Raw genomic sequence first — 13,430 nt, 5'->3', positions numbered from 1 at the left:
TTATAAATAATAAAATTAATTGATCAGTCTGAATCTTAGTCTTATAATTTAGATCGAGTGTGTCACAGTGTCAAAGTCAGCTGATAGTAATTGTGCAACTCAAATTTTTTAAAATCTACGATAGTATAAGTATCACGTTCCAATTGTTCTCCTGAACAAATTATTGTTACTCAACGACTCCGTCCAAGAAATTGCACTCTTTGTAATACAAGAGAATCAAATCAACGATTTTTCAGTTTACTGAAAACTACAGCTTTTAGTACATTAGTAGTTGCTCGATTCTGCAAGCTATATACAAAGATTAATCTCGACCCAATTGTTTTCAAGAACGGTAAATATTAATTAGAGCCATTTATGTTAATTTTATATAACACAAATTAACATTGTCCATCAAGTAGAAGCGGCGAGAGTAAATCCTATGGAACGAATACAGACGTCAAATATGTTAAAAATGTATGGAATTATCTCACATCAATTTGTGAAATTAGTTTGAAACTTTTGTTTAGTTTTCCCAACAATTGTAAGGTAAATCAAGTATAAGCAAAGACACTTGATAGGAATGCAACCAAATGTGAGTAAAACCCGCAAGCTTGGGGAGTTGAGGCATAAAATATCAGTGTCACGGGGTTACATTGATGAAAATACAGATGCAGATGTACAAGAGGATCAATCCTCGGACAACATAAGAACTTTACAATGAAGCCCAATCAACAGCGGGTAAATGCATAACACAATAAAATTTTCTAGTTGGTACACAGATGCCAAGTTACTAAACACCAGGCAAGATCCTCATCCTCAAAACATCGTTCAAACAGAGAACCTTGGCATCAGTTCAAACTCGAGTTACCTGTTGTCTTCGAGGCACCGATGGATCCATGTTAAACCTATCCAATATATAACTGTGAAGAAAAAGAGCCAGTTTTCCTTGCTTTACCTGGGAATTCTCGGCTAGGATTGATCTTTAACGAGTGATATTTCTTAAACCGGTTCCGATTAAGAGACAGCAATGTGTTCCAAGTAGGGTTGTGCAGTGCCCCTTCGACACAATCTCCAGCTTGAGCGCACCCCCATGGCCTTGACGGACCATCTTCGCTGAAAGATTTGAGACGAGGGAAACTACCCCTTAACTTGGAAAAGATTGGCTGGTCGGTGAAATTTTCTTCAATTTTCGCACATATGGGACATGGGGGGTCATTTTTATGTCCTTTTGGTGTTGTTTGCTCCAAGCACTCAGCGTGGAAGACATGGCGACAAGAAAGTATTCCAGCAACTGGCATGTCTCCACTTTTGATTATCCTTCCAGAACCCCAAGGCGATCTTTGTGAAAGGAACCTCTCGCACAATCCACATTTGAAATGATTTGCAGGACTACGAGTCGTGTTGGAAGGGTCATATTCAAAGGGCTCGGGTATTTCAGAGAGGTCGACACTACCACTAGCACTGCTCAAATGTTGTCTATCTCTTTGTGGGGTGACAGCATCGGGTTCCGAAAGCCCAATAGAGGCTATAGTAGAAATTTCTCGAGTGGATGCTCTTTCTGCTGGAAATGACAAAGGGTGAATTGCTTTTGGTGTAAAGCACCGGCGATTGGCAAAGTTCCGATGATAGGAATGTGACTTGACCATGGACTCATAATCACAACTACTGTCGGATCGAGATGAAGTCGAACCTCCACTATCCCTAGCTACCGATGTTCCCTGTAAATGTAATTTTATCTTTTTAGCAAAAATTCACATTGGGCAGAAATACCAGAGAAAAATTTGAACATAGGCACGACAAAATATACCTCCATGGTTGGTGAAAAGGATAATGGCCTCAAAACAACATCTGGCAAAGGAAGACAAATTACAAACTATTAGCATCCTGTACTCGATAAGAAGCAAAAACCCTGTATTGTGAATGAGATTCAGCCGTAAAAGGGGCTCGATTAAGAACATAATAAAGCACTGTTATGGGTTTAAGATTAGACAAGAGCAATTATCCTACATCATATCGAACCATAAAAGCGACGTTCTCATTACATCTAGTTAAAAAAGTAATTGAATGGGCCTTATTACAGTTAAAGGATGTAAGCTCTCAACAATACTAAAATAGAAACCAGCTAATGAAAAATAGACTTGGAATGGAAATTTAAGCACCCCTTTCAAGGGAGTGTAAAGTCAAACACATTGCATCAAAGCAACATCGAGAATAATTTTAAGTATTCAAACTTGATTTTAGTGTCAAGGCAACAATTTCAGAAACAAAAAAATATGTACATGACGAGTCGTTCTAGACAGAGAATGCACTGCAGAACTATTTTTCGGGAACATTTTCTCCTCCTATTCTCCTCCTGGTGGAAAAAGCATTGGTGCTTACTTATAATGACTGGAAGCAATATATACTGTGGAGTGACTCCACACGCGCAAGTTTTGAAAACAAGAAATAAGTTTGACTATTAGTTTGTGGTTTTGATAGTTGGTGGCTGTAACACAAGCTCTCAACAAGACTTAGCAGGGCAGCTATTAAGTTTTTAATGAGACACGAGGCTACCAAAATAAAGGTTGCTGATATTCTTCTTGCATGTTTACGTCAGACTTTCCAATCAAGCAACCTTCAGTCTGGAAAGCAAACAAATTTGGAAGTCTGACGTAAACATGCAAGAAGAATATCAGCAACCTTGAGACTGGAAAGCAAGGCGAATTCACAAGCTCAGGAAAAGCATACCCAAACTAGCTGTTTGACTGAATATAAGAATAGATAGATAGACATGCAATGTTGTCCCTTAGAAAAAAATCAAGAGAAAAGTAATACCACAATTTTTTTTGTTGTCTTCTTATGAGAAAAGAGGGTGTAAGTTGTGGAGGGAGTTGAGTGACTGTGGGAGTGTTACATGAATTCAAAGAAGGAAAAGGTGACCACATCCCGTTCCATGACACCAAAGATATTGTATAATGGCCAAATTGTTTTTTGAGTCTTGCAGCATAATACTTTGCCATCATGTATTGAGGTCTTAATCAATTCTTTAAGGAGAAGAAAACAAAAACTGCAGGTGCGTCAAGATGAAAAAATTACTTGAATAGGTACCTCTTCTCGAAGTACCATAATCATCCGTGCTGATTTCTTGTATTGCTGGAGGAGTCCATTGCTGCGCAGGAGAAATGTCAGATGGACTGCTATAAAACGGACCCATTCCATCAGATACCAAAAACTGATGATTAGCTAGATTGTTCCCTCTCACCCAGTTTCGACTACCGCGGCTGTTTGATGATGCAGAAGACCCATACAACTGAATACCATCGTGGGAACCAAATGAATGAGCTTCGCCCTGAAATTGAAAATCCAATCTGGACGGTGGTGGTGAAAAGCTTGAGTTAGTTCTCCAGTAAGGCTCCTGCGGCCCAACGGACCAGTCTCTGCTTGTTGCATTGGATCCATGTGGCCTTGCAGCCACACAACAAAGCGACCCCGTTTTAGCTATCTTTGACAACACTCACAATAAATATTCAACAAACTGCAACACTTCCTACCTCTGCTCCCCAAACTTTCCAAAGTTCAAAGGACATGAGGGGTATGTATTTACTCTTCTAAAAAAGGTCACCCAGAAGTTGATATTAAAAATTGCATTAAGTATACACCAAATTCTGCAACAATTACCCCTGGTAGCCAAGTCTTGACGACTTTCAGCCTCTGACTAGAGCTTATATTAAGATGCAGCAGCTATCTAGCCATAACAAAGGAGATAAACTGAAGGTTCCAAGTTCTTTCAAAAGTAAGTACTAAGTATCAACGTTCTGCAACACAAAAATTAGATGCACAGCATGGAATCCATCAACCCATTTTGACCAAAAAAAAAAATAAATAAGAACATTAAAAAAACAGTAAACATAATCTACTGCACCGAAAATTTTGCCACTCAATATTCTAAACTACACACCCTTCAAGAAAATTTCTTCTAAAGATCCATATTTTGAACTCATACCTTGCATTTCCTCTGTAAATATAATACCATGAAACACCACCATGATAAAAAAATAATAATAAAAAAAAATAAAAAAATTTGAAAAGAAAAAAATTTTAAGGAAGCACTTGAATTAGGTGTCAGGGACTTCATATAAAGAATAAAAATCCTAAAACAAAAGAGAGTAACCAATAACAATATTCTTTTACTTCAAATAAAAAAAAGAACTCAATAATTTCCAATAATTGGAGCTCGGGACTGAGACAGACCCTTCAACAATCCCAACTTTCTAAAATAACTAAATACGCCATTCACAAAACAACTGCAAACATAAATAGAAATTAACAAATTAAAATTTAAAAAAAAACTAGAACCCAGAGAAAGAACTGAACTTTACCCAACCAACAATAGTTGTTTAAGTATATGCGTTTCTCGTAACTTACAATTTATGAAAAGACAGAAAGTATGCCTGAAGAGAGTCATTCTGCTGGTGATAATGAATATAAGAACCCTAATTTAACGGGGAGAGGCGCGATTGTGTTTTGTACTATTGCAAGCTGGCCCTATTTTCTTATAATTTAGATTTGTGCCCCTTGTCTTTGTATTATTTTACTTTTGGGTCCTCTCCTTTTCTTTCCTTCTTATGTTGTGCCCTAATCTATTATGAACAAAAATTCTCGTGAAATCGTGTAACGGACCAATTTTATGAGACGAATCTCCGGCTCAACTCAAATAATGAAAAATATTATATTTTGTATTAAAAGCATTAAATTTTATAGTATATATAGATCGGGTTGATCCGTCTCACAAATATAGACATGTGAGACAGTTTCATAAAAGATCTACTGTGTGTTATGATCATGGGAGATGCTTTAATAATTTAAAATATTTCTCCATAAAAAACAATTGATAATAGTTCTATTAATTTGTACTTCGTTGTGGTTATTGTAAATTCCTCATTCTCACGATTGAAATTGATTGTCTAGGATCTCATCCTATTATATAAAAATTAAAAAAAATGTCTATTATGATACATTCTCTTGTATATATATATTCATAAGACGAGTCAACTTTGCTCATATTTACAATAAAAATTAATATTTTTCTCATAAAAAGTTTACTCCATGTTTCCTACCAATCATTTCCCCAAAAACACTGAGAATTATAATCATGTTCCTAAACAAATATTTACTAAAATATTAAATAAATTAACTAAAAAATAAGCAAACGGTAACAGTAATCCCCAATCATGACCTCATTAGTACAACACCTTCCACATTCTTAGTTGCTCTATTAATATTAAATCATCCACACGAGCTATATAGTAATTTCACCAATTTCATAAAATCGAATATAAATACGAAGTAGTTCATACAGAAACCATTTATGCAATAGTGTGTGTTTGTGGAGACTTGGGTCCGAGACGTGAGACCTCGCCTACTCGATTTTTTATAAGTTGATCGAACTAGTTCTTAGTGCTACAATCAATCCTTAGAATTATTGATGAGTTGAATGGCGCCGAAAACATACAACCAGGAAAGCTAGAGTACTAGGATAATTTATGAGACAGCTTGTGAGGTTGTGGCAACGACAAGAATTTGTTATTTGTCTACTCAACGCTACTACAAAAAACATATATAATCACGTGGAACATAATTAGATGTTTATTTATTATTATGGGATTATTTTTTTTTAAATGATGGTAACTGTTTTTTCTTTTAAAGAAAATGATGTACTCAAAAGTATTTGAACCATTTACCAGAGTTATTTTACAAATTTATCGGACCGACCGGTTCGACCAGAGAACTGGTTATGGGTGTGGTTAGCACACTGACCAAAAACCGTTTTGTCGGTCAAATCGACCAAAACCAATAAAAAAAACTGGTCGGACCGTTATTAAAACGATCAAAAACTGATACCAGTTCACAATAGTTTTTAATTTAATTTTAGGTTATACATGATTATTTAGATTCCAAACATTCTTAAAAATATAATTTTAGTTGTATTAGAGCTTATTTGATTTTTAAACTATGGAAAACATATATTTTTTTATTACTCATATACACATTTAAGATATGTACAATTTAAAATATATTATTTATTATATTATATTTTATATGATTTAACAGTGTTCTGGTTCGATCGTCCAATTGAATCAGTATGGCCGATTGAATCACTATTTTAAAGTAAATCGATTCGATTATCAGTTCGACTATGAAAACTTATTATATGTAAAAATTAGACAAGTATTTGGTTTGATTTGATTATTTTTTCAAATAAATCTCATGCCTCCCTCTTTAAGATCTTAGAATGAGATTTTCCATCTATCTAATTGGTTAAAACTCTTAAATTGCACTTGAATGAAATTTGAATCAAAGATTTGAAATTCATGGATTGGAGATATTTTGAAATCAAATTCAGTTTAAATTTACATATTAATAATTGATTTTTAACTTAGATCCTGAGGACCTGAAACCAATATTTATCAACTGATCATGTGACATTAAATCAATCGAAATGAACTTTGACATGCATAATAATAGCTAACGTGGAAGTAACTTTGATCATGATGAAACTCACATGTTACATTAAAATGCATGCTAACCTATTTTTCGTAGTGGTTTTCCATAATCATTGGTATAAATTCACTTATTTGTATTTTTTTTTTTTCAAATTTGATCGTTTCTCATTGAGTGTCGAGTGGACATCAGATACATCAACAAATAGCAATATTCTATGTTACATCATCAAATTTCTGTGTGATGTCTGTACTCCGATAAAAAGATAATCAAATAGGACAGCAAAAAGACTAATTAGTTGACTAAACATTGAATTGACCAATAACATGAAAATAAAAACACGCATGTTATGTCGCTAAAAACATATAAAATTCCATAATATAAGTATTTCAAAAACATGCTCCACAATAAAATAATGAATTTTTTTTCCTATGCTTTTATATGGTGACTTTTCATTCCGCATGGTGTTGTCAAATAAGAAAGAGTAGGTTTCCAGTGATACGGTCTCACGAATCTTTATCTGTGAGACGGGTCAATCCTACCGATATTCACAATAAAAAATAATACTCTTAGCATAAAAAATAATACTTTTTCATGGATGACCCAAATAAGATATTTGTCTCACAAAATACGACCCGTGAGACCGTCTCACACAAATTTTTGTCAATAAGAAAATTTTGCTCTTCGTAAATACGAGGGATTCATATATGATTTTGAGATAATGAGATAAACATACGATAGCAAAAAACTGGTGAGGGTATAACAAAAGCGCCAATCTTGATGTATGTTTTTTCAGAATAAATATTGATGTATGTTTGCTGGGGCGTAGCCAGAAAATTTTTTGACATTGGGCTAAATGATTTGATGCACAATAGTGATATTAACTGGATATAAGGTACTGAAGATGTGTCATACGATTTTTCATCGAATAAAACTCGTCGATTGTAGATTTCTGAAATGAATATTTCAATCAAATCAAATTTTATCAGCACATGTCTAGGATGAGAAGACCACCACCAATGAAAGGTGCAGAAGCTATCACCAAATATTTTAAATGAGCATCAAAACTAACTTTGATAATTAATAACATTCAATCACCTAAATAGGAGGAATGAACACATATTGAGAATTTAATAACATTAAGACAACAATATAACCATTTCACTTATATTAAAACCCTTATAAAACAATTTATTATCGTTTCAAAAACTCAAATTAACTCAAAATAATATGTCGCAGTCACTTAACAAATAATGGAAGAATCAGTTATTAACTTTTGCGTATGAACAAATTTAACTTGATTTTACTTCAAAGGAAAACAAAAAATCCAGAAACAACTAAAAATATACATAATATGAAAGTTAATCTCAAGCTCTATACATAACAAAAATTTAATCTTCTATGACTTCATCACTACATAAGCTAAAAAATAACTTTAAACTCAACCAAGCCATATTTTGAATCTGTTGCATAATAAATTGAATAAACCAATTATGTAGCAAAAAACAATCATTTCACCTTGTGCTAACTCAATCGAAGCCTCCCGCCGTACAATCCTTTTCAGCTTCAAATATTTGCTTCCAAAATTTCAGTTATAGAGTAATTTGATTCTTCTTATGATTAAATAGGTAGAAGATAATTTTAGTGGGTTAAGTTATTAAATATAATTATTTTATGGGTCCGAAAAAACTTTAATGTACTATAATAATTATTATTTTTTTATCCCGACTGGAGCCCACCCCACCCTTTGAGGTGGCTCCATCCCTGTATGTTTGTATGGTTTCAAAACTAGGTTTTTATTAAAAAAAAAATATAAAAATTATAATAATATTGCAATATGAGAAAATTTGTAAATCTGTAACAATCTGATACATTGCCTCAGATTTTACAGAATCAGCGGCAAATTTAACCGGATTGGTATTATTTTAATTATTTTTATATTTTTAAATTATTAAAAAAATATCTTTCGGAATATGTGACAGTCTGCCATGGATTCAACTTTTGTTGTACACAAGGAAACACATTTGTGCTATAGCTATATAAATCCGAAGGGCACTTTTTTAAGGAAGAACGTTGGTGCTATACAAAATACACGAGCTCCATTATCAAGTTTTTACTTTGCAAAATTTTTATCAAGCACCATTGCTTCCTCCGGTTTTTTTAGCAACATATATGTAATTATTATATTTTTATTAATATTGAGATTTTTTTTAATGTTATGTTATGATGAATTTTTTTCAATATCTTCATGTTGTAATATTGTTCTTTGATTTTAACACCAATATCATATGATCAGGTCTCAAAAAGTATTTTACTAATCAATTCATTTAATTATAATATTATTTGTTGTGATAATATTACATTTATTATTTGTATTTTATTTTATTACTCTTATAATGAATATATGTATTTTTTAGTATTGTCAATGTTATAATTATTTTTAAAAATATGATATTATGCTGCATTATCATTATTATTATCATTATGATCGCCATCAACATATGTTAGACTTTGTTAAGATTGAATATAAATTTAGAAAGGAGTGAATAAATTTATCTCAACAAATTTTTCGGTTGGGTTAAAAACACTGAAAAAATTTCCTTGACATAGGGTTATCAGTAAATAAATCATAATGAAATGTGCGGAAATATGATGACTGAGACTGTTGGAACAAATGATTTATCAAAAATCAGTTGGGTTATACTAAATAGTACTTACGGTAGGCAAACTGAGAAGTAAATAGACACGAAATTGTTCTAGATGTTCAGAGGCTTTAATACTCATACGTCACCCCTTATTTTTACGAAAATATTGCTCTAAAAGACTTTAGTAATTATAAGCAATTTGAAATTATCAACTTCAGTAGGACTTAAAACTGCCTAACTAAAACTCTTAATAATCTTTCAGTCTATATATTATATTTTATTAACATGAATATTAGAAATTTTAAATATTTTACTAAATATAACTAATTATTCGTCTTAAATTGTTGCGGTTATATATACTGTGGAATTTCAAAAGCGAGGATTACCGCACGCCCACATTTTGCTTTTCCTCTGTAAAGAAGACAAATATCTAACACCAGAGGCAATCAATGGTATCATTTCTGCTGAAATACCTGACGAAAAAGATGATCCAGTTTATCACAATGCAGTACGTGATCTCATGATGCATGGTCCGTGTGGAGAGGCAAGAAAGAAATCCCCATGCATGTCTGATGGTCGTTGCACAAAGAATTTTCCAAAAAAGTTTGTTGAAGTGACATCAATTGATGAGGATGGATACCCAGTCTATAGACGCAGAGATAATGCACGAACAATACTAAAGAATGGTGTTAATCTAGATAATTGGTTCATTGTTCCTCATAATCGTTATTTGTTGATTCGGTACGGAACTCATATTAATGTCGAATGGTGTAACCAATCTCGAGCGATCAAATATTTGTTCAAGTATATAAATAAAGGACATGATCGTGTGACTGCATCATTTTATCAAAGCTCAGATAATGAGAATATTGGAAAAACTGTCGATGAAGTCAATATGTACTACGACTGCAGATACATTTCCCCGTGTGAGGCGGCGTGGAGAATTTTTGGATTTGAGATTCAATACAGAGACCCACCTGTTGAGCGTTTGAGCTTTCATCTTCCGAATGAACAAAATATTATTTTTTCTGATATGGATGAAATTGATACTATTCTTGGACGACCTACTGTTCATCAAAGCATGTTTCTTGCATGGATGGAAGCTAATAAAAAATATCCAGAGGCAAGAGAATTAACATATGCTGAATTTCCAATGAAGTTTGTTTGGAAAAGAGATAAACGAGAATTTGTTCCTAGAAAATAAAGATTTTCAATTGGACGTATTTTTTATGTTCCTCCGGGTTGTGGTGATATGTACTATTTGAGATGTCTACTCAATGTAGTTCGTGGTGCCACGTGCTATGATGAAATATCTATTGTCAACGGTTTTCAATACCGTTCATTTCGTGATGCTTGCTATGCATTAGGCCTGTTGAATGATGACAAGGAGTATATTGATGGCATCATTGAGGCAAGTCATTGGGCTTTAGCACAATCCTTGAGAGTCTTATTTGCTACTCTATTGTCATCGGACAGTATCAGTCGACCTGAAGTAGTTTGGGAGTCATGTTGGACATATTTATCAGATGATATTTTATACAAACAACGTAACTAACTACAGCATCAAGGTATGCACCAATAGATTATTGTATTTTTATGATTTAGTAAATTTTTGCATCCTATGTGTATTTATATCTTTTAATTTAATTTCTTTTGTAGAATTGGAATTGAATGAGGATCAAATTAAAAGTCAGGCGTTGGTGGAAATTGAGAAATTATTGCGAAGCTATGGAAAGAGTTTACGTGGATTTCAATCAATGCCATTTCCAAGTGATCAATACTTCCAGTCTTCGCGAAATAGCCTAATACATGATGAAATGCAGTTTGATAGAAGAGCTCTGTTCAGAGAACATCATAATCTCCTAAATAATTTGAACGATCAACAACGCCAAGTATATAATACGATTATGACTGCTGTTGATTCGAAGACGGGAGGGATTTTCTTTGTATATGGATATGGAGGTACTGGAAAAACATTTATTTGGAAAACTCTGTCTGCATGCTTGAGATCAAATGGAGAAATTGTTTTGAATGTGACATCCAGTGGTATAGCATCTCTTCTGCTCCCTGGTGGAAGAACTGCTCATTCTCGCTTTTCAATTCCATTTAATCCTACTGAGGAATCAACATGTAATATCAAGCAAGGAAGTCCTCTTGCAGAACTTATAGTAAAATCGAAACTTATCATTTGGGATGAGGCTCCAATGACAAACAAGTTTTATTTTGAAGCTCTGGATAAAAGTATGAAAGATATAATGAGATTCGTCAATCCTTCAAGTCTCCATATGCCTTTTGAAGGAAAAATAGTTGTTTTCGGCGGTGATTTTTGACAAATATTGCCTGTTATTCCAAAAGGTAGTAGACAGGATATTGTTCTTGCCACTATTAATTCATCGTACCTTTGGAGACATTGCAAAGTTTTGAGATTGACGAAAAACATGAGACTGCGGAATTTGGGTTTTGATCAAGAATATGCTGAAATGAAAAAATTTCGGATTGGATTGCTAATTTAGGGGATGGAAAAATTGGAGAAGAAAATGATAGTTATGCAACAATTGATATTCCTAACGAACTTTTGCTGAAAGATTACAATGATCCTATTGCAACAATTGTTGAGAGCACATATCCGTTTTTTGGAAATACTGTCAGTGATGCAACATATTTCCTGCAAAGAGCTATATTGGCCCCGACTCTTGATGTCGTTCAATCAGTAAATGAATAAATGATTTCTATGAACCATTTAGATGGAAAATTGTATCTAAGTTCTGATACAACATGTCATTCAGATAAAAATATTGATTTATTAAATGATGTGCATACCCCTGAGTTCTTAAACGCAATCAGGTGTTCTGGAATACCAAATCACGAGTTAAACTTGAAGGTAGGAACTCCGGTTATGTTGTTGCGGAACATAGATCATTCTCTTGGACTATGCAATGGAACTAGGTTGATTTTGACAAGACTTGGAAATCATGTTTTGGAAGGAAAATTCTAACCGGAAATAATGCAGGTCATAAAGTTATTATTCCCAGATTGTCATTGACTCCTTCTGATACAAGACTTCCTTTCAAATTTCAACGAAGACAATTTCTTTTGATTGTATCATATGCAATGACAATCAACAAAAGTTAGGGACAATCTTTATCTCATGTAGGACTTCTTTTGAAAAAACCAGTTTTTAGTCATGGTCAGTTGTATGTCGCTGTATCCAGAGTGACAAATCCTAAAGGTCTAAAAATTTTGATATGTGATAGTGATAGTAGCAAAAAAAATTCAACGATAAATGTTGTATTTAAAGAAATTTTTCAGAATATGTGAAAAATTTGTTTCTTAATTGTATGATTTATAATAATTTTTTTTGTGTTATAAAAATCTATATAGTTTAGCATAGTAATTAATTTCATCCCGTGCATCGCACGGGTTAGATACTAGTGATTTATCAAAAATTAGTTGGGTTATACTAAATAGTACTTACGGTAGGCAAACTGAGAAGTAAATAGACACGAAATTGTTCTAGATGTTCAGAGGGTTTAATACTCATACGTCACCCCTTATTTTTTACGAAAATATTGCTCTAAAAGACTTTAGTAATTATAAGCAATTTGAAATTATCAACTTCAATAGGACTTAAAACCGCCTAACTGAAACTCTTAATAAACTTTCAGTCTACAATGATTTGAAGAGTAAGACTTCTTACTCTCAATTATAGAGATTTTACAAGAAAATCATAAGCACAAATTTGATCTTCAAAATGATCATATAATAACTTGTCAATGTGTGTTGTCTTTTCAGTTTGACTCGCAGAAATCTTCTTCATAGAAGATCGGTTGTTTTTCAAAAACTCAGAGATAGATAGTGCAACTGTGTAACCTTCAGAGTTTGTTGAACTGATCAACTATAACTTAATCTGCAATGGTAATCTTTTCAAAATAATATATCTGTTTTTAAATATAAATGTCGTTGTTGTCATGTCATAGTACTTTATGATATATCCTAGTAGTGTGCATGAATATGACATTCTGTTAATATTAAGTGATTGTTGGTGCAGAAAATTTTATCCGCTATTTCAGTTGGGCTATGTTCCTTTATCATTGATTATACCGATTCTTCAGAGAATATTTGGATTTAAACTGACTGATCGTATTAGATAGATTGTCAGTTAGGCTTTATCAGTATTCTTGAATCGGTTTGGCTATCAGTATCTTTCTTTTGCTTTATTAGTCTGGCTCTGTAATCAGTTAGTCTCCTTGGAAAACTTTATCTTATGAATATTCAGTTTTCCTTCTTGAATTCAGTTAGGTTAGGGCTCTGTAATTATCCGTTGGA

The 13,430-nt window shown here is 33.1% G+C and overlaps 1 protein-coding gene and 1 pseudogene across 4 annotated transcripts; one reads left to right on the top strand and one right to left on the bottom strand.

The window, feature by feature from the left end:
- Nucleotides 1-560: 560 nt before the first annotated feature.
- LOC142556709 (uncharacterized) lies at nucleotides 561-4,496 on the bottom strand. 4 transcript variants are annotated; one of them, XM_075668189.1, is made up of 4 exons: nucleotides 4,384-4,496; nucleotides 3,055-3,773; nucleotides 1,787-1,827; nucleotides 561-1,697 (listed from the first exon to the last, which is right to left on the bottom strand). In XM_075668189.1, the coding sequence occupies exons 2-4, from the start codon at nucleotides 3,170-3,172 to the stop codon at nucleotides 885-887; spliced, it is 972 nt and encodes a 323-aa protein (XP_075524304.1). In that variant the 5' UTR covers nucleotides 3,173-3,773; nucleotides 4,384-4,496; the 3' UTR covers nucleotides 561-884. The 4 variants fall into 4 exon arrangements, with proteins under 4 accessions (XP_075524304.1, XP_075524307.1, XP_075524306.1 ...); XM_075668192.1 differs by having other exon boundaries at nucleotides 3,067-3,773; XM_075668191.1 differs by lacking the exon at nucleotides 4,384-4,496 and adding an exon at nucleotides 4,338-4,355.
- Nucleotides 4,497-9,444: 4,948 nt separating this feature from the next.
- Nucleotides 9,445-12,422, top strand: LOC142556863 (uncharacterized; annotated as a pseudogene).
- The last annotated feature ends 1,008 nt before the right edge of the window (nucleotides 12,423-13,430 follow it).

Source organism: Primulina tabacum, chromosome 9, assembly GCF_025594145.1.
Source record: "Primulina tabacum isolate GXHZ01 chromosome 9, ASM2559414v2, whole genome shotgun sequence".
NCBI classification, from domain to species: Eukaryota; Viridiplantae; Streptophyta; class Magnoliopsida; order Lamiales; family Gesneriaceae; genus Primulina; species Primulina tabacum.
This window is presented reverse-complemented; position numbering and strand designations above follow the sequence as displayed.